Source organism: Nicotiana tabacum, chromosome 8, assembly GCF_000715075.1.
Source record: "Nicotiana tabacum cultivar K326 chromosome 8, ASM71507v2, whole genome shotgun sequence".
Taxonomy (NCBI): Eukaryota; Viridiplantae; Streptophyta; class Magnoliopsida; order Solanales; family Solanaceae; genus Nicotiana; species Nicotiana tabacum.
The window spans coordinates 152,213,115-152,240,974 of NC_134087.1; the positions used below are offsets into that span (position 1 = coordinate 152,213,115).

General features: G+C 37.9%; 1 protein-coding gene across 9 annotated transcripts; it reads right to left on the minus strand.

Moving 5' to 3' along the window:
* Positions 1-526: 526 nt before the first annotated feature.
* LOC107812107 (uncharacterized) lies at positions 527-27,182 on the minus strand. 9 transcript variants are annotated; one of them, XR_012694278.1, is made up of 17 exons: positions 26,973-27,181; positions 26,739-26,879; positions 25,750-26,116; positions 25,524-25,613; positions 25,345-25,435; positions 24,748-24,805; positions 21,848-21,891; positions 20,139-20,309; positions 19,932-20,030; positions 19,213-19,281; positions 11,576-11,714; positions 9,482-9,677; positions 9,102-9,238; positions 8,966-9,005; positions 6,056-6,230; positions 2,976-3,141; positions 527-750 (listed from the first exon to the last, which is right to left on the minus strand). XR_012694278.1 is itself a non-coding variant. In XM_075219770.1 (17 exons), exons 2-16 carry the CDS (start codon positions 26,874-26,876, stop codon positions 6,064-6,066), a joined length of 1,734 nt encoding a protein of 577 aa, XP_075075871.1. In that variant the 5' UTR covers positions 26,877-26,879; positions 26,973-27,181; the 3' UTR covers positions 2,789-3,141; positions 6,056-6,063. The 9 variants fall into 9 exon arrangements, 6 of the variants coding, with proteins under 6 accessions (XP_075075871.1, XP_075075869.1, XP_075075868.1 ...); XR_012694280.1 differs by lacking the exon at positions 2,976-3,141 and adding an exon at positions 4,195-5,779; XR_012694279.1 differs by lacking the exon at positions 527-750 and adding an exon at positions 4,195-5,779 and having other exon boundaries at positions 2,789-3,141.
* Positions 27,183-27,860: the final 678 nt, after the last annotated feature.

The following is a 27,860-nucleotide window of genomic DNA, read 5'->3' on the forward strand; positions in this document are numbered from 1 at the left end:
TTAAGAGCCAAATAAAGCACTAGCTAAGATAGCCCGTCCGAAAGGCATGCTATTGATGTTAGTGTTACGTCGAAAGGTTAGAATTTTGGGAGAATGGCACAATATAATCATTTGGCGCCACCATTTAAATTTTGATTCCACTACGAAAGTCTTGGAAAAATAATCGTTGGTCAGAATTTTGAAGCACGAAAGTTTCAATAATTATTGGGCAAATCTTATTGTGATTCGTCAAAATTCTAACGGTTGCCATAATTTTGCAAGTTATGGTAATAGTCACAAAATTCTAACAGTTGCCATAATTTTGCAAGTTATGGTGATAGTCACAAAATTCTAACGGTTGCCATATTTTTGTGCAATTGGCTACAAAATTCTGACCGATCAACAAATTTCTTCGCATTGTGGGTTAAAATTCTAGTAATCATCAAAATTCCTGGTACTTCAAAATTCTGACCGACGTGCTTTAAAATTCTATCGCGGGGCTATTTTTCCAAATCTTTAATTTAAATAGGAAGTACATTTGTTGAGATTACCAAAATGAGGAATACTAAGATTATATATTAGAAAGATTCATAAATATGAAAACTTCACAAATGATCCAATTCTAGTAAACTTGAGCAGAACTTGGTGCAGAGTAGAAGTTGAAGAAGGCTACCGAAAAGCTTCCCTCTAGCAACTGCGAGTGCGAACGCAACTATTTTCTGTGCAGTTCCTTTTTGGTATTGCTCTTGACTGCTTCTTATCTTTATACAACTGCAATCAAGAAAGAGAATGTGAATCAGTGCACGGATTATCTAGCTCACTGTTTACGAACTTAAGCTGTAAGTTATATCATATTTCAAGTTAAGCTGAAGGAAACTAACTAAATGGGATTGTTCCAATCACCAAATCATTAAGGAGCATATAGATTAGTCTAATAAATTTCAAATTAAGATGACAAATCTAGAACTTAGGTTGTACTAAACAAACCAGTTTAAATACAATACTGAATCACAAGTCTCCTCAAACTTTGGAAGCAATATGAAAATTTTCAAGAAATCCTACTATGCCTTCATGTAGACTTTTTTTTTAGTAGGTAAAGCAAAATTTCTCTTGATAAAACAGTACCAACGAGGTACTGAAATGTTACAAAAAGCTGGACTCCATCAAACACTACGCAAAAATTGTATCTAGAGAGCCCATAAACACTATGCCTTAATGTAGACTTTGTAATCATCTTACAAATATCAGTTCACAAGCAGTAAACAGAAGCTGTAAAGATTCAGTAGATAGACCCGTCATATCATCTTTCCACAAATGATGCGCCTCAATGCCAGATTGCCATTATCGTAGTGTATTATATATCCTTTTTCTCTTTGTATTGGAAGTCAGAGCAAGCATCGAGTGCCAAAAGGTAAGTGATAAAGAAATGTTTGCTTGGAATCCTCACTTCACTTTCTCGTGCATGGATGCTCAACATCAAAGTTTTAGTCAGCGGAGGTGAATGCAGGGTGGAGAAAGAAAGAAGGAGAAAAGGGAGAACCCGAGACTAGACCAAGTTATAATTTTGTTGATTATAATGCAAGAGGAAATCAAACTGTTCCAAGCCATTTTAATCAGCTCAGATATCTTTGATATTGTTTGTTGAAGTAAAACCAAGGTCTACTTCCTTGACAAATTGAAAACCAAGGTAGTTAAATTACATCTATAATTATCCTTGATTCTCTACAAAATCACCTACTAGGACTTTGATTCTGGGGAGACGAGTTCAGACCAAGGCTCTCACCCAGATTGTTTCATATAGTCACAGGATTATCTCAAAAAAGAAAACACAATCTCTTATGTTTTCTGCTACTAATGCAATTTTTTGAATTATGCTCGCTGGACGCAATTAACCCCTACAAAAGCTAAACTATTAGGAATAGCATTGAGGAAAAAAATATCATGCTAAGAGAGCAAATAGGATGTCAATTTCCAATCTGTAAGGGAATCATTGAATGGAACAGGAAAGAACTGGCTTTTTTTCCCTATATCGAGTTTTCTGTTATTTTCTTACATCGTGGAAAAGTGTTCCACAAACAGTATTTTAGAGCATTTGGACAGTCCAAAAAGCGCAAGAGAGAGGCTATTGAATGGAACTATAGCAGTAGTTAGATGGAAAGTAAAGGTCTAGTATAAGATTGTATTCTCAAAGGTCTGGCGAAATGAATTTTTCTCCAGAAGGCATTCCACCGTCTAACATGTTCCAACCCTATGATGTACTTGCGCAAAAATGAAGGTGCCTACAAATCAATACTTGCTCAGAGGTTAAACAAGGAAAAGTGATGATAATCAGAAGTGATAACAAGATTGCAAAAGGAATGTGCAGCTTTTAGCTTGTCAAAAATCCACTTCACCTTCTCTTAAGTACTTTAAAGAGAGTCCACAACAAAAATAACCATCGGAGATTGTTGAAGTTAGAGCTCATATGTTGATTTAGTGTTTGGAAATTCAGGAAATAGTATTATCTTTTAATTATCAAATAAGAATGATTGCTAACCCATGGCAGACAGATAATATGAATCTAGCAAATAATCAAGAAAGAAAAGAATACTCATTCTCTCATTCTAGTTTAAGAAAGTAAATTGATTGACTTTTGTTTTCAGATGCACTGCTTACATCTGTATGTTAACGTGATAGATTTAAGACCTTAAGCGCTTTTAAATTAATTTTTAAAAAATACTCTTTTTTCCCTCTATGTGCTCATTTAAATTAATTATAACTTTCGAGAGGTCTTACTCTTTGCTCAAAAATAAACCTTTTTCCCAAAAAAGAAAAGAAAAAAAAAACTTGGTATTAGACAAATTTTGTTGAAGCTTCTACCTTTTACATAATACAGCAAATAAATCTCACTCTTGATTTATATAAGCAATAATTATGCAGTCAGAGAAACAGAACACTGGGTGTGGAATGTGAAGCAAACCAAAAGTAATTATGCACCACCCTCGTGATAACCATACCAGTTTCTCCAACGACCATTTTACTCCTGACACACCACTGTAGACGGAGAGGGAATAAGGGACAATTTGTCGAATACCAATTTAACGTAGGGACATGAGTGGAATTCTGATGAATATCGGCATTCTTTTTTTTTTTCTTTTTTTTTTGCCAAGGCTGTGCAGCAACCTACAAAATGACAAAACAGAAAAGAATTACTAATGGCTTAAGGACAAACTACCCAATCCAAATAACATCGTTGTTCGAACTTCCAACTCTCACTTATATATAGGAAATAATTAGTCTATTAGATAACATGCTAGTTAGTTTTCAACCTGAAATTGTCTTAATAAAAAAATGCCTCTCCAGATTGATCATTACTTTATGTTAAAAAGAGCTACTCCGTCCCTCCCAATTTATGTGGCAAAGTTTAATTGGACAGATAAAAAGGACATTGTGCCTAAGGAATTAGGGCATCAGGGATCTACAAGCACACAATAAAGCTATGCTCTCAAGATGGCTATGGAGATATGGACAGGAGGAATCTAGGCTATGGAAGGATATCATAGTTGCTAAATATGGAGCACACAACCACTGGTGTTCCAAGAAAACACACACTCCTTATGGAGTTGGCCTGTGGAAGAACATCAGCAACCACTGGGATGAATTTTTCCAAAATGTAACTTTCAAAGTTGGGAATGGAACTCGTATTAAGTTTTGGAAGGATAGATGGATCGGAAATACACCTTTGAAAGACATGTTTCCCAATATGTATCAGATTGCTTTGAACATAGACTCCACTGTTGCTCAAAATAGAGACAATGGCACTTGGTGCCCACTTTTCAGAAGAAATTTGCAGGATTGGGAGGTCAGCAGCCTACTCACAATGTTAAGCTCCCTAGAAGGTCATAACACCGAAGATCAACAGCCTGACAAACTTATTTGGGGAAATTCTAAGAGAGGCAAGTACACATTCAAAGAAGGATACATTCACCTCTGTGGCCAGAATCCAATGATAGATAAGTGGACATGGAACCACATCTGGAGAACTAAAGTGCCTACCACGGTGACTTGCTTCACATGGTTGTCTCTAAATGGGGCCTGTCTCACTCAAGACAACTTAATCAAGCAGAACATCACACTAGTTAATAGATGCTACATGTGCCAACAACAGTCAGAAAGTGTAAACCACCTATTCATCCACTGCTCAGTTGCAAAAGAAATTTGGAACTTCTATACTACCTTTGGTCTGAAATGGGTTATGCCACAATCAACAAAAGCTTTTGAAAGTTGGTATTTTTGGAGAGTTGACAAATCCATCAGAAAAATCTGGAAAATGGTGCCAGCTGCAATATTTTGGTGTATTTGGAAAGAAAGGAACCGAAGATGTTTTGATGGCATTTCAACTCCACTCTACTCCCGCAAGGCTGCGTGTTTAGTTAACTTATTTAGCTGGAACTATCTCACCCCTGTTACTAGTGCTGATACTTTTGTGGATTTCATTAGCTCCCTGAGAGCAGCATAGGCTTTTGTATATGGAGCTAATTATCCTATCTCTTTTGTACTCTTTGCATCTTCTTGATGCCCTTTAATGAATCTAATTTATTTCATCAAAAAAAAAAAAAAAAAAAGGAAAGTGTGCCACATAAAATGGGACAATGGAAATACTATTTTCTTCACTACTTGAACCAAAGGAAATTCTTCTTTTACCAACTTATTTCTACATCTTGGAACTCTTAAATTTGTGGACCCCAGGTGGGATCAAGGGCGGGTCTAAGGTAAGGCAGATAAAGCCTTTGCCTCAGGCCCCGAAATAGTAAGGGCCCCAAAATTACAAAATACTATATTAGTATTATATATAATTCAAAATTTATACAAATATTATTAATAAAAAATTCAAATTTTTACATTTTTAAAATATTGATTGAGGTTGCTATTGAGTGAGTAAATAACGATAAATTTTTTCTCGCATTAAAAAATAGCATATTTACCTTCTCATCAATTCTAATTCCTCTTCCTCTTTGTATACTCTTTCTTCTCTTCATGTTTTTGATGATTTTACTCTCTAATTTCAACTCGAAATCTCTGAATTAGCTAATTATTTTTTGTCATATTTTATTTATTCATGCATCAGAATGCAAGTTCTTTTATGTCTCATCTGTTTTAATAAAGAAATTCTCCAGGACAGTGGCGCAAGATTCGTACTCAATGGATAATGAGCTGAATCCTCTACCTATTTCTAAATATCATGCTTTTATCCACCGGAGAGTTCGAAACCGTGATGTGAGCCTAACATCATCACGCGTTGGGCTCGTATCATAGAAAGTCATGTGGGTTTCTTTTGTGCCTTATTATCAGATGAATATTATGAAAATTTAAGGGCCTTTTAATATATTTTGGCTTTAGGCCACAAAATTAGTTGAGCTGCCCCTGGGCGGGACCATCGGCCCAGCCACCAAACTATATTCCAAATAATACCGAAGTGGGATTAGAGCACCATGTAACTTAGGCAGTATGATAAACCATGGTTTTTCTTCATGTCTTCAGCATTCGGTCATCTTAATCAGTCAGCTATGACGGAAACTTAAAACTAAAAGGGGAAAAAAAACAAACAAAAGGCAATGCTATAAGCTTTTATTTATAACTTCCTAATGAATATGGTACAGAAATCTCTAGCCTTCTCAAACATCCGTCTTGTATAATAATGGATAGCAGCAGCTGTGCACATTGAGAGATTTTTCCTTACTGGACTTGAGCTCAGGTAATATACTTTATTCACCTTTTCTGCAGCATTGGTTCTTCAGTCGACCACTAAATACTAATTAGCCTACAGTAGCCGTATAAGTGATTCAAAAAAAACAGGATGGAATTAGTACCATACTTAGTACACTCTTCACTGGGATTAATCAAAGGCAAAGAGGAAAAGTATTATATTCAAGTCCAAATGAAAACTACATTACTTGAATGGAAAAAAATACTTATGAAATTCAACACCCACAACAATTTGGCAAGGAAAAGGTTATGGTTGAAAGTGATGGAAAACTGTTAGATCCACCAAAATAGGAAAGGATATGATTCGTAAAAGAGAGATAAGAAAACTCACAAGACAACTTAGTAGTCTTCATCTTCGGAATAAGAGCCATCGACGTATTGGTCATATATCTGATATTCTCCAAGACTCTGATCATCTTGCACTTCATCCACTCCCGCTGTACTGAATGGAAAATTACCAAAGAGCTCTTGCAAGTAATCTCTTGAAACATTATCGTGGTTTGTGTCTGGGCAGCATATAGGAAAATTAGAATTTTGGGTAACTACTATCCGGCTCCAACAAAAACCTTGGCACACAATTCCAGTGTTTATAAACCAGAAGTTCATGGCTAGAAGACCCTAGAAAGGAAAAGGAGAAAGGAAAATTGCTCTAAACCACAAAATTAGACCTTAGAGGTACTTGAGCATCAAAAGTAACATATTGATCACTCCATGTAATTTCTATCTTCATTCCAATGCAACGAAAGGAATGTCTATTTTTTACCCAAAAAGAACTACTCTTTTTTTTTTAATAACCATGGTATCCAAACCAGCTTGCATGCACCTCAACTAATTCGACAAGGCCAAAAAGAACTTCTCTTTTATCACACAAAAAAGAAATCATCACTTTACAACACAATGTTCTATAACGACCCGACTAGTCGTTTTGCGTTCTAGCATTTTGTTTCGAGATTTGAGACTTCGAGTAAGCTCATTTGATGTTTTATGACTTGAATATAGGGTTGGTTTTGATTTTCAAGAGGTTCGGGAATGTTTTGGAAGATAAATTCTTATTTTGGAAGCTTTAAGTCGGAAGAGTTGACCATGGTTTGACTTTTGTGTAAACGACTCCGCATTGTGGATTTGAAGGTTCTAATAGGTTCTTATGATGATTTTGGAACTCGTAAGAATTTTTAGTTCGGGCCTCGGGTGGCTCGGGATTGATTCGACGCTTCTATTTGAAAGTTGAAATCTATGAACTTAAGAGAGTTGCATAATTTGGACTGACCATTGATTCTTGATTTTGATGTTATTATTCGTGTTTTGAGCCTTTCGATAAGTTTGAGTAAAAATGAACTTGTTAGGATGATTGGACGGGGACCGGAGGAGCTCACGTGAGTTTCGGGGTGGTTTCGGATCATTTTGAGCTAAGTTGATTGTTGGTTTTTCTATTGTCAGTGATGCTCTTCGCGATAGCGAGGTGTGTGTCATGATCGCGTAGAGGGACAGTGGCAAGTAGAATTTTGTTCACCACGATCGCGCGGAAGCTGTCCGTGATCCCGTAGGTCGATTGGTGAAGTTTCGCGGTCGCGAGCATTATTATGCGATCGCGTAGTAGACTTCTGGGACTGGAGGTGTTACTCTCTGCGATCGGGTGCGCAGGGTTGCGAATGAATACGTGTCTGCCAGTGACACTTTGTGATCACATAGGTGTGCCCATGCAATCGCGAACTCGATGCATTATTTGGTTCCGCGGTATTTTATGTCCAAAATTTTGAGAATTGTTCATTTTGCACTATTTTGAGTTTCGGAGAACGTGAGGAGGCGATTTTGGAGATGGATTTTGTGAGAAAGCACGGGAGAAAAATATATTATTAATCACTTGATTATAATACAATGAGCCCTATTTATAACTATATACAATACATATCTTACTCCTATTCTATGTGGGACTAGGACTAATTACATATTAATTACATAACTATCTAACACTTTCCCTCGAACCGGTGCATACAAATCATATGTACTGAGCTTATTACATATGTAACTAATACAAGGACCAGTGAGGGACTTGGTGAAAATATGTGCAAGCTTGTCATTCGACTTCACAAACTTTGTAGCAATATCTCCTAAGCGTATTTTTCACAAACGAAGTGATAGTCAATCCCAATGTGCTTAGCCTTGGACAGAGTTATCCAACACTTGTGCTGGTTGAGGTAGTTGATATACCATAGGTGTGCAAGTTCGTCCAAACCCCACTGTTATCTTCTTCTTTTTTTTAAGAAAAAAGAGATTGACTAGACCGGTTGCTAAGCTTTCCAATAGAAACTAGCTACTCCCCTCTACCTTTATGTTCAATATCATGTAAACTATTGCAGATAGTTACTTATACTCCCTCTATTTCAATTTATGTGAACTTATTTGATTGGGCACGGAGTTTAAGAAAAAAGAAAAGATTTTTGAACTTGTGATGTAAAATGAGGCATATTGCATTAAGGTAAATTGTTTTCAAATATGGAAAGGGGTCATTCTTTTTGGCACGGATTAAAAAGGAAATAGGTTCACATAAATTGAAATAGAGGAAGTATCTTTTTAAGACAACAACTTTTCATGTAGACTTCATGTAACTACAGCATTCTACCCTCTAGTTCTTCTTTATTAATTGCTCTCCTGCTTCTTTTATCAGGCTGTGAGAAGAAAAAACAAAATTATTAAAGATGAGTATCTGCAAATTTTCCTAGAAGAATCATTTTTCCTATACTTCGTGAAAATCTCTTGCAGGTTTGATGATCATTCAACTAATACCATCCATCAGCATGTAAGCATAAAAGAAGAATGACATAATAATAGCCTGTTTGGCCAAGCTTCTTTTTGGCCAAAAGTGCTTGTTTTGGCCAAAAGTGCTTTTGGCCAAAAATTGAGGTGTTTGGCCACGCTTTTGGAAGGAAAAAAAGTGTTTTTAAGGAGAAACAGAAGCAGTTTTGGAGAAGCAAAAAAAAGTAGTTTCTCTCCAAAAGCACTTTTTTGAGAAGCACTTTTGAGAAAAATACACTTAGAAGCAATTTTTTAAAGCTTGGCCAAACATTAATTGTTGCTCAGAAGTGCTTTTCAAACTAATTATCCAAACACAAACTGCTTCTCACCAAAAGTACTTTTGAGAAAAGTACTTTTGAAAAAAAACACTTCTCAAAATAAGCTGATTTTTGCAGCTTGGCCAAACGGGTTATAAATCTGATTGAGCATGGTTTTGTTCCAAGGATACGTGGATCATCATGTATAGAGACATCCCCTTCCTGGCCAACCTAAGAAGACAAGGCATTAGTTGACTTTACAATGAGAAGGATGCTTATCACAAATTGCTTATGAATGCATCATCTCAAATATAAATATCATCTTACAAGGTCAAGAGGTTCACATGCATCCATCTCATCTTCAACATTATCATCCTCAAAGTCATCTTCATCATCTTCTAAATAATCAGGTTCATCAACTTCATTGTTTTCTGCTTTGTCATCGACTTCATTGTTTTCAGCTTCTGACATTTCAAGGAATTTATAGGAGAAAAACTTGAGTAAAGGCTCCGATGTGACAATAATGACAACTAGCTGGAAGATAAAAATATACCAAAAGTAAGGTAAAATCTGGAAGCCTGAAAGTACTCCAGAGAGCAAATCAGCTGTAGGGATAATTTTAGCTTAACAATTAAATTTCATGACAGATAATTACGTCAATGTTTAAGATTCATGATAGACTACAAATAACTCCAACTGTTTTCAACCTTTATGGACTTTTCCTTGCTCTTCAGGTCTTGTAACTTTCACACAAGTGTGAATCCTCTTCGACTTCTCAAAGCGGGCAGACACAGTTTTTAGTAAAGACTCTGCATCGGGATGAGGGCATACTGACATAAATCTCACAGCAATGCACAGTCTCAAGCAATCAAGAATATGAGAGGAGAACCATCCTGTTGTATTCTGCAAATAAAGTTATCAGAAGAAAAGTACCATTGGTGATTGCTTCAAGTATTTGTCAGAATACACAAAGATAACTACATTTATGCAAATCGGAATTGTTTAAAGTACAAAAGAAGTGAGTTACTAAAGGAAAACCCCCAGGGCCCAAACCCCCAAGAGGCAAAATCATATGTCCTTTCCACCTATCATCTGTTGTTAACATCCTCTCAGAGAAATTACAAGGAAAAAGGCACCAGGCAGAGCATGTAGGATATACTTAAAATGTTCATAGTAAAACATTCAATCTGAAAACCAAAAATAAAGAAATAAAGAAAGAGACCAAGGTGAAAAAGAAGTATCAAGAGATAACATGAACGTGAGCACAATAAAATAAAAAAATTAAACAATCAGTCTCTAGTGGACAAATCTGTTTGCTTCTCTCCTGAACCAGAGTGACTTCTAATCCTCAAGATTGTCAAGTCAATAGTTAGATTTGATTATCTTTCAGCACAAGAGATCTCATGAGCAGAAATATGACTTTTAGAATGAATGAGTGTGAGTATGCACACACGCAAATATGTTATTATCGCAAAGATAGTCCGCACGTTTTCATTTCTCCACTCACTCAATTGGTATTGACAAAGATGAATTGCAAGTCTTTTTGAACTTTCATGGGGAAAGGCAAACATGAAATTTGCTGTATGAGAGCTATTCAGACTCAAGAGAATAGGCCACAGGTTTAACTCAACTCCAAAAAATTAGCACCAGAGGTGAGAATTGTCCAAAACAATATAAAGAGATTACAACTATACCTCCGATCAATGTAGGACTCTAACACTCCCTCCCCTTCTACCCTAAGCTGCACATTAAAACTGGACATCTGGAATATGGATGACAAAGTGGTGCCTAACATTGAGTAACACAACACCAGGGATCCTCACGTATTCCACCCCAATTTAGAAACCAAGAAACCCATGCCTTCAAGTGGGCCATGTGACCAACTGTGTGTGATAGCCCAAAAGCTAGCTAACTAAACCCTGTCTTAAAGAAGACTTAGAACTTAGGATTTTTGTCTACTCTGGTCCATATTAAGAAAATGGACATAGGACCTAACTCAACCTCCAACACTAGCTCGTGAGGTGAGGATTGCCCAAGACCATATAAAAAGACTACAATTTATACTCTCAACCAATTTGGAACTCTAACACCAGAAAGCGGCGAAGAACAAAAGGTAACACAACATCGGGGACGTGTTTGGCTGTGATATCATGTTGAAGTGTGTGACCAACCCATCTAAGACACACTATATCTATTTAATGATATCTTCAACACGTTTCCCCACCTTCGGGCCTTGATTCTTTTCCATAGGCCAAATACGCAAAAATTTTGGCTTTTGGGGTTAATTAGTTCCAAAATTCATTTTCTTAACATGGTATCAACGTATCCAGAAGTCCTAGATTCAAGAAAGAGTCTACAGTCTATATGCGAAATTACTGCGGGACTCTAGAAACATTATTGTCCTGCCTTTTCAAAGAGACAATAAATTATTGAGATAAAGTGAATAGTCGAAGCATCACTCTGCTTCGTCCCTAAGTGAGAAACAAAGAAAATATGGAACAACATATCCATTAATTAAGAAACTACTTCATTACTTTATTAGTTTTCTACCATTATAAATTTATTATTCCAAGCAAATAGTAGACAAGAATTTACCATGTATACAGCAAGAAGTTACATACTTCCATTATCATAGTGGACAACATACACTTCAATCCTACTGAACAACTAAATGGTAACGGGGTTTCTGATTTGACGAAAGCAAGGGCATCACGAGCACCACAAACCATCCATGCATCAACGTGTCTAGCATACTATTAATAGCTTGTTGAAAAGAAATATTTTACTGAATGATAACATACATCGCAAGTTTCTTGATTTGAGGGTTTTCTGATTTCTTGTTGAATGTAGTTGTCCTTGAGTTCACAAAGTTGCAATGATATTTGACATTTATAAGGAAAAACACGGAAGGCACATATATCATCCCATCTATGTTTCAATCTGTAAAAAAAAGAAAATACGGCATAAAAAAGCCGATTAGCTGGCTGTCATTATCCATTAAACCAAATCAAATCGGGTTTATGTATGAGGATCATGTTGGCTAGTTCAGCACTAATTTAGTTCTATCCTAGTTAAGCGATGTGAATATCAAAGAAAAAAGTATTAGAAAGAAGCCCTGCAGAAAAGAAGTTAGCAACCCAGAGAAATAATACACGAGAAAAATATTATTGATGTATTAACAATGATACAACGAGCCCTATTACTCCTGCTACATGTGGGACTAGCACTAATTACACATAACTATCCAACACTCCCTCTCACGCCGGTGCACACAAATCATATGTACCGAGCTTGTTACATATGTAACTAATACGAGAAAAAATGAGGGACTTAATGAAAATATCTGCAAGATAACCACTCAACTTTACAAACTTTGTAGCAATATCTCCTGAGAGTATCTTTTCTCTGACAACGTAACAGTCAATATCAATGTGTTTAGTTCTCTCATGGAACACTGGATTTGATGCAATATGAACAGCAGCTTGATTTTCACACACAAGTTCCATCTGGCTGATTTCACCAAATTTCAACTCCTTGAGCAACTGTTTGATCCAAACTAGCTCACATGTTTCCATAGCTATTGCTAGATATTTTGCTTCTGCACTAGACCGAGCAACCGCATTCTGTTTCTTGCTCTTCCAAGACACCAAATTACCTCCTACTAAAACACAATATCCAGACGTAGAACGTCTATCAGAAGGTGATCCTGCCCAATCAGCATTTGAGTATCCAACGATCTGCTCATGGCCTTGATCCTTAAATAACAATCCTTTGCATGGAGCTGACTTCACATACCCAAGAATGTGGACAACTTCATCCCAATGACTATGACAGGGGGAATCCATAAACTGACTTACAACACTCACAGGAAAGGAAATGGCAGCTCTAGTCATTGTGAGGTAATTTAATTTACCAACCAGCCGCCTATATCTTGCAGGATCGCTAAGCGGCTCCCCCTGTTCGGGCAGAAGTTTAGAGTTAGGACCCATCAGAGTGTCAACAGTGAGTCATTCATGTCTCCTCAAGAATGTCTAAGGTGTACTTCCGTTGTGAGATCACAATACCTGAGCTAGACTGAGCGACCTCAATACCTAGAAAATACTTTAATCTGCCCGGATCCTTAGTCTGAAAGTGTTGAAAGAGATGTTGCTTCAACTTAGTAATATCATCCTGATCATTGCCTGTAATAACAATATCGTCAACACAAACCACTAGATAAATACAGAGATTTAAAGCAGAATGCCAATAAAACACAGAGTGATCAGTTTCACTATGAGTCATGCCAAACTCCCGGATAACTGTATTGAAACTTACCAAACCAGACTCGGGGAGACTGCTTTAGACCATAAAGTAACCAGCGCAAGCGACATACAAGGCCACTAGACTCCCCTGGAGCAACCAAACTAGGTGGTTACTCCATATAAACTTCATCCTTAAGATCACCATGAAGAAAAACATTCTTAATGTCCAAATGATAGAGAGGTCAATGGCGAACACCAGCCATGGATAGAAAAATGTGGATTGATGCTATTTTAGCCATGGAGAGAAAGTATTACTATAATCGAGCCCAAATATCTGAGTATATCCTTTAGCAACAAGACGGGCCTTAAGTCGATCAGCCTGGCCATCTGAACCAACTTTGACTGCATGTACCCAACGACAACGAATAGTAGATTTACCAGAAGAAAGAGGAACAAGCTCCCAAGTACCACTCATATGTAAAGCAGACATCTCGTCAATCATAGCATGTCGCCATCCTGGATGAGACAACACTTCACCTGTAGACTTAGGAATGGAAACAGAGGACAAGGGGGGACACACAAGCATAATGGGGTGATGATAGACGATGATAACTTAAATCAACATAATAGGGATTAAGATTAAGTGTGGTCTGTATACCTTTCCGAAGTGCAATCAATTGACTAGGAGAAGACCAGTCCGCAGTAGGAGCAAGGTCAGGTGCAGGACGTGAATCAGTTGTGCTTGATGCTAGGAGCGAACGACGACGATATGTCAAGAGTGGTGTTCCTGTGGCTGGGGATCTAGAAGGAGCAACATTAGCCTCAACGGTTGGTATAGGCAAGACTTCTATGGCTTAGGGTGTAGGAGGAGCTATAGTAAACTCCTCAAAGATTGGTATAGGTAAGACATCAAATACATCAAGGCGATCAGAAGAGGTAAAGTAAGGTCCAGACTCAAAAAATATGACGTCGGCTGACATAAGATACCTACGAAGATCAGGTGAGCAACAACGATATCCTTTTGAACACGAGAATGACTAAGGAAGACACACTTGAGAGCACGAGGAGCTAATTTATCTTTCCTATTGGCTAAGTTATGAACAAAACATATGCTCCCAAAAAACACGAGAGGGAAGAGAGTATAAGGCTGACCAAGAAAACAATACTGAATGCGGAATCTGATTCTTGATGAGAGAGGAAGGCATCCGATTAATCAAATAACAAGCTGTGAGAACTGCATCGCCCCAAAAACGCAATAGAACATGAGACTCAATAAGAAGTGTGAGAGCAGTCTCAATGTCTCCATATTTTCTGCCCAATCAAAAGGAAATTTGAAGAAAATTGCTGAAAAATAATATGCCTTGCCGGAAACCAAATCTGTCTTGGCGGAACCTTAACTCCGGTGAACGTAAAATCAAAACAGGTAGGGATAGGCTCGAAAAATTCCAGCGATCCCAATGGAAAAGAAAATTCCAAAAAAAAACTGACGAAAAGGAGTTTGTGTTGCGGACAACCATTAAGAGAGAGAAAACTCGACCTCTTTGATAAAAACAGAACTCTAGTGCTACGAGGGAGATAATTCACCTCAGAAAGGCAACAATGACTCTGATACCACGTAGATTTTGAGAAGAATAAAAGACTTATTGTATTTTTGTGTGTTTACATTCCATAAGCAAGGAAATTTATACAAAGCTCCTAATGCTAATTAAGGAGGAAAAAATCTATAAAATCAGTCCAGCTATCAAATCAAATCAAATTAAATTAAATCTTCTAAGTATAATCAAATCTCCTAAAATCATGCTAATCAACAATCTCCTAAATATAATCAAAACTCTTGAAATCATGCCAATCAACAAATATGCCATGGATTCACAACTTCTTTTGGAATGAAATATTGTACATGCGGGGAAGTAATACTCAAAATGTTACTTTCACACCATCTGTGTTCCCCAAAAACTCACTCTACTCCTACCCCCACCATATATGATACATTCTCATTAAACTCTTCCTAACCCTTTAAAATATTCCTCAATAGCCCACACCCATATGGGAGTGTAATATTTTTAGTTCTCCCTCCCCATCCCAAAACCCCACATTTCTCCGCAATCACCACTTCCAAAAGCATTCTCATGTACCCCAAATCCCCATGACCATTTCCCAAGTAACACCTTAATACTTATGTGAACCTGAAGTGGGAGCAAATAAGGCAAATTGAAAGGAAAAATGAAATAAGTTAATTTCTTCACATGTTAGTGAAATGCAATCCGTCGATTAAACATTCTAGAGAAATGAATTTCTGAAAGTTGGTGTTGCGGGTGAACAATAAGGGAAAGATGTCGATCACTTATTGTTGCATCATAGAGTGGCCTCAAAACTTTGGGCAGTGGTATTCTCGTTATAAAACTGAAACACATACCTCACCCGAATACAATGCAAGTTGGAGGTTAAGGAAGCTCGATCACATAAAGCAGCAATAAAGATACCATTGTCAAAAAAATGAACCTAGGGTCCAACTCTTTCCCCCAAAAACTAACTCATGAGGTAAAACTTACCCAAATTTGTATAAGAAGAAAACAATATATTCACTCCATCAAAGTGGGACACCCTAAACCCCTTGCACGCTCGAACCTGGACAACTAGAGCATACATAACATAAGGCCCAAAATTCGAAAACATAACAGTATGGCTATGGCTCTAATATCATGTTAAAAAAATGGAATTTGGGTCTAACTCAATCTGAAAAACTAGCTCATAAGGTGAGGATTGTCCAAAATAACATAAAGAGACAGTATCTCATTTCTTGAACTAATATGAGATACTCTAACACCCTTTGCATGCCCAGTTCTCGGAACTGGACATTTGGAGTGTGGACGATATAATATGAGGGCCTAACATTAGGTAAATCAAGATTAGGAATGGTTGACTCTTATACCATATTATAAAATGGACCTTAGACCTAACTCAACCTCAAAAGCTAGCTCATAAACTAAGAATCAACTGAGACCGTATAAAAAGATAACATCTCATTCCCTCAACTAAGCAGGACATTCTACCACACCTGGAATGCTTAGGGATGGCATCTGGAGCATGGAGAATATGACACGAGAACTCAACATTGGGTAAATTCATAATACTGATGCGTTTGGTTGCGGTATCTGTAAAGAAGATGGACATTAGGTATAACTCAACTCTAAAAGCTATCTCTTAATTTGAAAATTGCCCAAAATCATGTAAGGAAACAACAGCTCATTCCCTCAACTAATAGGGTACATTCTAGTAGCCATTATGCCTTTTTGGTTGACAATGTGGAACGGAAAGAAGAGAAGGATATTTCAAGGCAATGGCAAGTGTTGAGTCCCACATCAGTGGAATTTGGGTTTCTTGGTCTCCTTATATGGTCTTTGTTAGACCCTTGCCAAAGTTGATCGGCAAATGGTACGGCAGTGGCAAGGATTTGGCATGATGGCCTTGCCATTGGCCTATGTGCGGGGGAAATCAACATGCAAGACAATGCGGCCGTTGTCAATGGCAACAAACTGTTGCAAGGGTAAGTGTGACGGACTACACTACTATTAGAAGGCTAAGGTGTGACGGATTACACTAAAACACGAGTGGGTTCTGTGCAAGCAAAGGCCAAGGTCTTGACGGAACTAGGCAGGCTGGACGGAAGTTTGACAAGGCAAAGCGGGAAAAACCTAGGCGCTAAGACGAGGCAGCTTAGTGCCAAGGCAGTGGCATTGGCAATATGATGTTGCCTTGGCTTAGGTGAGCGGGCTGGCAGCCTGGCACCTAAGGAATTTGTGGGCAAATGACTTAGCAAGGGAATGGCATCATGGCTTGGTGACTTGATGCTAAAATCAGCTTGGCATTGGCAAAGGGCAGACTTGATCAAGTAGGGGTGACTTGACATGAACAAGCGGTTGTGGCAGCAGGCATGCGTGCAGCTAAGTCATGGGCGACAAGCTGTGGCTATGGCATTGAGTGGGAGCAGTGTCAAAGGGCAAGGTTGGGCGCAATGCCAGCCTTGGGCGTGCAGCAGATGGCCAGTAACGCGCACATGCAGCGCACATGCAGCGGTTGTCAAGTGTGCTGTGCACATGCTGTGCAGTTGGGCGGTTACAACTGCCATGTCCAAAGAGTTGCTGATAATGGGGCTAAGTCTATGCACGTTTTTAGGCATGTTTTAGCATGACATGCACGTTTTGATCATGGGTGATCATGGCCTATCAGTTGGGGGTGTCAGCTGAAATAGGAAAACTGAAAATGGGCTGACTACACTATATATATGTGTGTGCTAGCAGCCCCAAAAACGAGTCTAAGTACCTAGGGAGGGAAAATGAGTAAGATGTGGGCATAGGGTTGTCTATGTCAAGGCTTGAGCATGGCAAATTATGTGTCATTGCCTTGACAAGAGTGAGCAGCACGAAATGCCTTAGGCAGGGGCTTTTATAGGGCAGTTTGTGCAAGAGTCAGCAATTTTGTGAGTTGGTGTCTGCCAAGGGTGGCAGCACCTTGCCAAACTCCTGAGTTTTCTTTGTAATTCATATATTATAAAAGGTTGGGAAAGTTCCCGTAAATCTGCTTGTGCCTTTACTTATTTATGTTGCCTTGAAAATATTCTAAGTGTTAAACCTCCAAAGCGAAAGAAAATCGGAGTAAGGCTGAGCCAAGTTGAGACTTGACTGTCGCACAGCGGGCTGTTTTTCGGCGGACAGAAAACGCCCCTGTGACAGTCTTGGACAATCCTCACCTCATAAGCTAGCTTTTGGGGTTGAGTTAGGCTCAAGGTCCATTTATCATGGTATCATAGCCATGCACATCCCAATTTATTGTTACAGATGTTGGGCCTCCATTTATAATGTCCACGCTTCAATTTGCAAGCCTGGACGTGAGGGGGAGGGGGTGTTGAGTCCAACGTCGGTGGGATTTAGGTTTCTTGGTCTCCTTATATGGTCTTGGGCAATCATCACCTCATAAGCTAGATTTTGGGGTTAAGTTAGGCCCAAGGTCCATTTATTAGCAAGAATTCAAGGATTGTAAAGGATTCTTCTTTTTTCATTTCACTTATTTGGTGTAAGAAGGAACAGTTTGTCAAAAGATCAACACTAGCATGCAGTCTTACATTGTACATATATCTTTTGGCCCTCTTTTGGCATAAATGAAATGATATTTGACTAACTGAAAAGAAAATTTAAGACACTTTTACTTGGAACATTTGAAGTTTCCCATAATTACAAGATCCCTCTATGTCAATAGCTATATAATCCTTTTAGTACTATACTATTACTTGCGGTGGCCCTTTGACTTTTTGACCAACTCAAGCAAGATCTAAATATACAAACAGAGAAATTACTTTTCTCTCAACTTCTGAGTTAGTCACAAGAAATTAGTTTGATCAAAAGATGGAGAAAGAAAAGATAAGCAAGTTGTTTCGAGCTGTATCCTTATGGTCCTCTGACTTTTTACCGCTACTAACCGATAACAAAAATTTTGGGTGACGATGGGTGGCAGGCGAGACTCGTATTTCCTACCGCATCTCTCCTATCCCCTTACTTGATGTAAGGAGTGAGAACTTAAAGTCTAGGAATATCTCTTACTGACCATTTTCATTTGAATGTAATTTAGATGCTCTCTGAACCAAAACTCGGTGCGGCCATGACCACAGTAAAAGCAAGGGGCAGTTTTACAGCACAATCTCTAAACATATGGCTCCTCATAATGATTCATAGATCATGAAGACAGGAAATGATTGCAATTCTAAATACACCACACGGCTAGCCACATGATTGTTGTTTTCATGTTAACTTTAGCTAAATAAGCTAAAGGAAATTAATGTTTATCAATCTACTTAACTTTATAACTCGACAAAATTTACTCCAGTTTAGTCAGCAGAACACAACTCAAATAACTTGTATACCTTTTCCATCTGAACCAAACCTAACTATTTAAAGAGCTTCTAATACATTTCCCATCTGAAACCAGACCTATAGGACATATCTTGAGGTACTTCGGAAAACCAGAAAGTGCACTTCGCGCACCAAGCAAGCTTCTTTTAGTTTTAGATAATATAAATTCAAAGACGGATAAGGTTCAATGTGAGATGAAGATTACAGCATTCTCAACTACCGAGAGCTCATAAAGATATTTAAATTCTAAGAAACGCATAAGTGATATGAAGTTGTGAGAAGATTCAGTACCCAGAAGACGCATGACTCTCACAGTAGCTTCGTAATTCAGGGAGCACTCGGAAATCAATATTCTGGTATCTGTTAAACAAATTGCAAGAAGTAAGCACAAGCATAATGAAGAGTTCGAAAAAATTGCACCTAAAACTAACGTGTTAGAATTGATTTCAAGTACCTTAAGCAACACAAGAACAAGAAAAGTGCAAATAAGATACAAATGGATCACACACCTTTGGTTGATCCCACTTGTGGGGAAGAGGAATTAGCTCTATGTCAGAGGAAGAAGACAAATGGGAAGTGACAAATAAAGAGGGGAACAAAGGAGAAAATGGATAGAAATTCCATCTCTAGGATAAATCAACTAAATTTGGTCAGTTTCGTAATCTATATTCGAAAATATTTTACGCGAACTAAAATGTGTGCAGTCATAGGATTTCTGTCACCCTCTCCTAACCTCTCTCTCAACTGCAGATGCCACCTCTTAAAGCAAAAATTTACTGTTTTCCCAAGGTTTGCATGGGTATATACAACAGAACTATTAACAAGCAAGTGGAAAGATACATTTTCGATGACATATGAGACAAAAACTCTAATAAATCACGGACAAGGGGGACAACGCTCAGAAAGCATAATTAGTGAATACATATAACTAAGTGAAATTCACAAGGAAAACACTTCTTTGATAAGTAGCAGTAAAAGATTACAAGAAAAGATTACTGTTTCATTCTTACATGCGGGATTCAGGATCCTTCCGAGGATCATAACCTTTCCTTATCCAGAATCTACGGAAAGGCCCACTCGAAAAGTAATATGCTACTCTAAAGAGAAGCCTGCATAATGACGGAGATAGACCAAAAATTTATACTATGAACAGTATCATTTCCAAGACTTAATCCAAATGATAGAAGTGAAGACTGTATAAGAATTTCATATGCTACCTTTTGATCCTGCCCTCTCCAAGCTTCAGACCCCCATCACGCAAGCGCTCAGCTAATGATTCTTTGACCCATATTTGACGCTCTTCAAACAACTCAGATACCACCTTCTGCCGTCTCCAATCTTCTGATCCCTGCAGTATGTGCTTTTCCCAATCCACTGGTTTAGGAATCTGTATGAATGTTAAGCAGAACAACCAGGCAGCTGCAATACCATCATACTGCAGAGTGACTTTATTGTTTTATGTGTTTGTCTTTGTTGAATAAGATGTCAAGCATCCGTCTTTTCAAGATAATATAATCTTCAGTAGACTTCTCTTCACGGATGAAGAAAAGTGCAATTAATGAGTGGCAGCAGAGTTAGTAATGAAAGAGCTTCCCAATTATAGTCAAACCTCTCTATAACAACCATGTTTGTTCCGAATATTTTTGGATGTTATAGCGAAGTGTTGTTATAGAGAACATATATTATAACATAACATGAAAATTAGTTTCGGAACAGTTTGGCTTTTATAGTGAAGTGTTGTTATATAGGGATGTTGTTATAGAGAGGTTTGACTGTATAATTTGTTGATGACTCCCACCACGATTTTACCAAGCCACCAAACTCTTCCACCCTTAAAACATGAAGTACGAGGGCTTATTTTCCCATTCGCTGCACTTCAACAATAGAGGATGCCTGACCAGTGCATAAAAGAAGAAAAAAACGCTAATCTCGCCGGAAAAGCGAAACTTGTCCTCGCTGTAGCAACAGAACAAGCTGAAACCTGGGCGGGCGGAGTCGAATTCAAGACGCAACCCCCCGAGAGTGAAAACCGTGGTTGGGATGTGGCTGGAAAAGCCTGCACGCACCAGCGCAGGCTCATGCCACGCATCGAGGGCCCTAGGGTAGTGAGCTTTCTTGGCTAGGGTTGCAGGAAGTTATGAGTCTACTGGTGGTACTCCTACACTCACAATGTCCCTAGAAAGTATAGTAACCTAGAACAGATGCATTTAGTTGCCGGACAATTCCGTGACAACAGGATATCTCTAATGTATATGGCACTGATTACTGTACAGTGTCTACTAATCTCACTAGATGCTCTGATACCATGTGAGAAAGCAGGACAAGCAAGTAAGAATTGAGAGAAACTCTGTTTGATTATTCCCTCAAGCTATAGGGTTTTAAAATAGTAAAGCATACATGTTCTAAACTAGGAAAGCAAATCAAGGATTAGATAATTACAGGAAACTAATCATCCTAATTAATTTTTTCTGATCCTAATTGTATAATACAGTATATTTGAAATATCCTTAAAAACATCGATCACAATAATTTACAGAGGGAGAGGAAAAGTACCCTTTTCGTGGTGCACTTTGGTAGAAATAAGGCAACAAAAAATTTCAGCGGACTAGCTTTAATAGATACTTTCAAGGAGATTGGAAGGTACTTTCACGAGCTTCTATTTTCAATGTATTGTAACTCCAAGACACCGTTTCAATCCTCATTAATCCTACTTGTATTGATGAATAAAGTTGTTTCTCTCATCCCAAAAGAAATAATCAAAGTTGAAAAAAGCTTTGAGGTCTCCCTTATATAGGTCGTGGAAAGTGCTTCTATAAGCAAGGGTTGTTCTAGATACATTAAAAATGGAAAGGTGGAGAAGAAATTATCAGAGTCTAATAACAGACACAGAACTAATACTGATGAACTGCTGAGACACTTAAGGATATCTTTGATATTAACATCAAGGTTAAGACTCTGCTCCATCTCCCTCTACATTGAAAAAGAAATAAAAATTCATCAGTAAAATATTAGTGTGATGAAGAGTTCGAAGAACATATGGAGCATGTCAAGTAAAAGAATATGGAGTATGTCAAGCATGCAACTCTGGAAATGCTAAGGGAAGTGAAGATAAAATAATTCATAATGGCCTCAGCACGTAAGCAGACAAATAAGAAAGAGTTGAAAAAACAATTGAAACGTCCCAAAAAATCAGTCAATACATAGAGAAAAAAGACACAACAAGGTGAAACTGACTACCCTTATGTTGTTTATAGCAGCAATAAATGGATCAATGAGCAGAAGTAAGTGAAATTGATTATCTGGCATTGTTCATGAAGCCACTAAAAGTTCTTAAAGAGAACTAAAGATGTCAATATGCCTTATGGGTGTGGGTTATGAAGGAATATTATGAAGGTCTGTGTCGAATTTAGTGGCACTCGGGATAGGTGATGGGGGGAGTGTTAGTGTTTGGGGGCATAAATGGTGTGGGGATAACATGTTGAAAGCGGAAGTCCCGAGCATTTAAAGGGTTTCATGTTAAAAGAGGCTGACGGTCCAACAAATTCGGGGGTACAAGGTGAAAACGTTTTTTGGGATTTGAAATTCAGAAGGGATTTTCACAATTGGGAGGTGACTGAGTTCCAAAGATTGCTAGCTTTACTTCAAGGTACGTTATCAGATAGCCATGATACTATCAGGTGGAATTTGGGGAATAACAAAGTGTTCTCTATTAAGTCTTTCTATGAAAAATTCTTGGTTAGGGAGGAGGATGCCTTTCCATATAATTCGATCTGGATTCCTAAGGTGCCTAGGAAGGTGTGCTTACTTGGTTAGCAGCCAGAGGGGATGATACTATCAGGTGGAATTTGGGGAATAACAAAGTGTTCTCTATTAAGTCTTTCTATGAAAAGTTCTTGGTTAGGGAGGAGGATGCATTTCCATATAATTCGATCTGGATTCCTAAGGTGCCTAGGAAGGTGTGCTTACTTGGTTAGCAGCCAGAGGGGGGATCTTGACGGCCGAAAATCTCAGAAAGCGGAAGGTTGTTTGCGTCAGTTGGTGCTACATGTGTAAGGAGGCAGGTGAAGATGTGGATCATCTTCTTCTACATTGCAGTCCAGTAGTGATGGGAGATATGTGTAGTTGGTATGGTGCCTCATAGGTGATGCAAAGACTGTAAAAAGAACTGATGTCTAGCTGGAAGACTGGGAGAGGGAGGAGACGGCACAAGGCATAAAATGTTGCTCCACTTGCAATCATGTGGGTCATTTGGAGAGAGAAAAATAGAAGAGCTTTTGAAGGGGTAGAGATGAGCTTTACTCGGCTAAGGAGTAGCATCCGATCCCTTATTTTCTTCTGGTGCACCCATGAAATTCCTTGTTGTATAGATGATTAGGTGACTTTTGCAGGGATTCATATTTTCGTGTAGGTTTTTCTTCTTTTTGGTCTACCTGATCAAAAAAAAGTTCTTAAAGAGGATCAAGAATCTGCAGCTAACTTGTGCTCATCCCTGTTGCAATCTTCATAATTCTACATATATCTCATGATTAGATTCAGTATATAGAAGAGAAAAGAACTGGAAGCTTTCTCGTCAAGGTTAGCAGACATTATTGGAGAAAAATTATATTTCTTCCATTGAGAAAAAAAGGCAGCTCAGTACACAAAGCATCCGCGTTCACGCAGGCTCAGGGAAAGGGCCGCACCCTGGTGTCTTCCATTATGTCAGATTAACTTATATTCGGTTCAACTATTTGGAAAAATGCATTTGAATTCCTTTTCATGACAAATTGTCTTGTTACCGGTTAATATCTTTATTTTTCTTTACATGAGCAAATGTGACTTACATATAAAGTACATGAGTAAGTATTCGCAGTACAAAACAGGAATCTTGGTATATCAGAAAGTATGCGAAACAAAAGGAGCTTTGCCGAAGTGTTACAGAACAAATCAAACATTTGGGAGACCACGGGTCCAAATCTCGGCAGAGACAAAAAGAATAATTTTTTCCCATGTGTTCCCTAGTGGGCAGAGTTACCCATGGTGGGAGGTAGCAGGTACTAGGTGAATTGATTGAGGCACACACAAGCCTGGACACCACTTAGTATCAAGTACCAAAAATCCATTTTTACGCTTTAATTTCAAATCAGCATTAACATTTAACTGATTTTTTTTTCTTTTTGAGAAAGAACAGTTAACTGAATTTACATCGGTTTCATACTAATATACTATTGAGTAAACTACTTTACAGCATTGATCAGTAGTTTATTGCCGTAAGAATAGCGCTAGAATTAAGAATGGAGACAATTTAACATATAGATTAAACGGATCTAACCTATTGTGGTTCTTGCAACATGCAGAAGATCGATAATGACCTACTAACAAGAGCTAGATATCACTAAAAAAAGGCAGACCGGTGCACTAAGCCCCCGCGCAGGGCCGGACCATAAGGGTCTATTGTACGCAACCTTACCCTGCATTTCTGCAAAAGGTTGTTTTCACGGCTCGAACCCTAGACCTCCTGGTCACATGGAGGCAACTTTACCAGTTACGCCAAGGCTCCCCTTCAAGAGCTAGATATCACTAAAGAAAAAAAGAAATTATATTCCCATTAGACTGGAGACACAGGATAAGAGAATGCTTCAAAGGTAATCCGGATCCCTAAATTACTCAAACATGGAAATTTGAAGACACGCTTTCCTTGTTCAGTGCCTAGGCAGCATGACAAAAGATCTGCAGTGTTTTTGTTAAATTGATTGAAAGATTAAAACAAAATTGCAGAAAATATTTGACTGAAAATAAAGAATTTAAAACAAGAGAAAATTCCTCCATGCAGGCAGAAAAAATTACCTCCCAATTTTGCCGGTAAAGCACCTCTTGTTTTCTTTTTGGTGCAAGTGATTCTAATCTGCAATTACAAAAAGTTTGAAATTTACAAATAGGAAGATACCTCTCTTAAAGAGAATGCTTTAACTTAGACAAGGAAAGTGGTCTGCATCACATAACCGATTGTGGTGAGACAACTAACGTTACATGGACTCTCCATTTGCCTCTGTGTCGATCAGTTGTTATGCGTAATACGTGCAAATCCTCAAAGTACTCTAAAATCATGATAAAAGTTGAATCTACCCACAACGGATACTTATGCCCGCAGCAAATACATACCCATACCCAAGTCCATATAACGTAGGAGACAACAGAGAATAGAGGAGGAAGAGAAGAAAACCAGACACTTTTCCACCAACAGCAACTGAGACAGAGAGAGAGAGAGAGAGAGAGAGAGAGAGAGAGAGAGAGAGAGGGAGAAACAGACTGAGACACATAACAGAGAGGGTAAGAAGTGGTGGATTGCTAAAACCATGGTGCAACAAGAATGTGTGCATAGGTATACAATGTCTAACATTAGTTAAAACTGTAAGAACAGATTAACAAGCCAGAGCATCATACACAATATTCTCAGGCATATCTTTTAAGGAGAACAGAGGAGGTAGTAAAATCATCAAATCCTCCTGATCGACATCCATAAGACCTCCCTTCTCTACAAGCAGTAAACTCAAGAAATTAGGTATTGGAACAGAGGATTTCCCACATTTTGAAATTGCTGGAATAATCAGAGAATGGCTGACCAAATTTAGGTTCCACCTCTGCCCACTGTCTCTTTTTTCTTCTGGCAACATCAGCCTGAACGGCAAGAACATGCTGATAGTCTACCATTCCTTTGAAAGCAGCACAATTGTGCACACAGAAGAAAAAAGGGGAACAAGAAATTATAAAGTTAATATGTGCTCAAAGAAAAGCAGAAAGACAAACTGGGGAACATGAAGTGGTCTAACATTAAAAATTAGTTCTCACCATTAAAATGATAAGCTTCAGCAACATGAGAAACAATATTAGCTGAGAGATGCTCCTGCAATTTAGTAGCATTCTGCACTTCAATTTCTTTTGAAGCACTAGCAGAAAAACATCTAGACTCGTTAACCTTTTCTGCAGCTAATGAATGTCCAACACGAGAAATTTCTTGTTCACAATTAACAGGACTCCCTGAAGATTGCATCGATATTCCACAGCTATTGTCAGCAGTTTCGACATCCCTTACTTTAGTCTTGGATATTTTCAACAGGAAATTACTTCTATGCCTAAGCTCCCCAAAGGCAGGGTGTGAATAAGGATCTTCTGGCCGGAAATGGAGCTCCAGCTTATTTGACTGTGAAGTTCGAGCCTGAAATTAAAAGGAGAGTCAGCAACAATCAGATTCTAAGATTAATTGACATCAAATTTACCACATGTCTATAAAGCCAATTAGCCAGCCATTAGTATAACTATTAGTTCACAAACATCAGGGTGCTCCATAAAGTGCTTCTTTTGGAGTAAATTTACACTTCTCATGAGTTACATTCTTAATGCATGAAACCTACGACTACTTACATCAATTTTCAACTTTTTTGATCAAGTGGTAATGAAAAAGGATAGCAAGCGGAATAGAATTTGAAACAATATTTAATGAGCAATCTCAAAGGAATCCATTATGACATGCACCATTAGTACCACCAGTTGAGTAACTTTATAGAAGCTCGATCCTTTTTTGCTTTTATTGGGCTAAAGCAGTAAGGAATGTTTTCAAATTTCCACCATAACCAGGTGAAAAAGGACACCTAAGTTCTCACTGCTCCTGGAAAGTGAATTAGACAAGTGGAACTATTAAATGAACTTGCTCTTCCTTGACTGGATTTGCAAAGCAAAAAAGAATTAAAAGAAAAGGTACTCATAATAGCACAGAATGAGACTAAGAATTGAACTTTCAAATTCCAATGCGGTTGTACATACAACAAAATGTGTAATACCTTGACAATGCCTTGAATGCCGCCAAGAGTCTCAATGGCACGTTCCATTGAAGAAGGGTAAGCAGGGTAATGAACAGCAAAGACCTTGTCACTGGGTAAAACTCCTGATACTGAACCATCATCTTTTATAATCCCCATAATCTGTTATAAAACCAGCAAAAATTCAATGTCTCACATCCGAAATTTTGCTAAAAAACTTGGTTTTCTGATTCTTTTGTCCAGAAATTGTCTTACCCGTTGTGGAGAGGAGCTATGGGGTAGAGAGGAAAGTGTTTCTCTGAATGAAGTGTTTGTATACTGATGTTTCTGCTTGCCACTTTCCAAAGGGTAGAGTTAATCCTTACACAAAATTTTCCATTATTAATACTAGGCAGACCCAATGACTTTTGCTGTATATTTGTATTGAAAGATTCACTGCTAGCAAATGGGGTTTGGGTTCAGTGGTAAGGGATTTGGTTATGCGTTATTTTGTTCTTTTTACATAATTTTTTTAAAATAAAATAAAAAACACGCTAAACAACAGCTCCAAACGAAGAAGCCTACTGTTTCCTTTAGAATTACCATTTTTCCTTTTTAATAAACAAAACATTGTTACTCTTGTTCCATCATCTTCATCTCGAATGCTTAATAACATATTCAATGACATATTTTGTATGTTCAATGATATATTCCATGACATATTTTTTCTACTTTTTATGCCTATATAAAGGCTTTGTAATAGATAGTAAAATACACACAATTGAAGAAGAAAATCTCTTTCTTCTCTCTATCTCCATTTCTTATTCGTGTTTTACTAAATTGCTTTTATTTCCTTGTTCCATATTGTTACTTTGAGTTATATTTCATAACACATTATCAGCACGAGTCTCTAACCAATTCTATATATATCTACAAAATTGTCCTACATCCGGAAAGATTGCAATCACAAGTCATACATATCATTTCATGGTTGAAAGTAAAGAGAAACTACACATGGTAAGTAATGAAACATAAGAAGGTATGATTATCTTATACTTGTCATTCCTCTAATGTCTCGTATGCACACAACTTCATACCATACATGTATTGCATAAGCACATATTAATATTACATCTTTCATATCATATGAATGGAATAAAATTT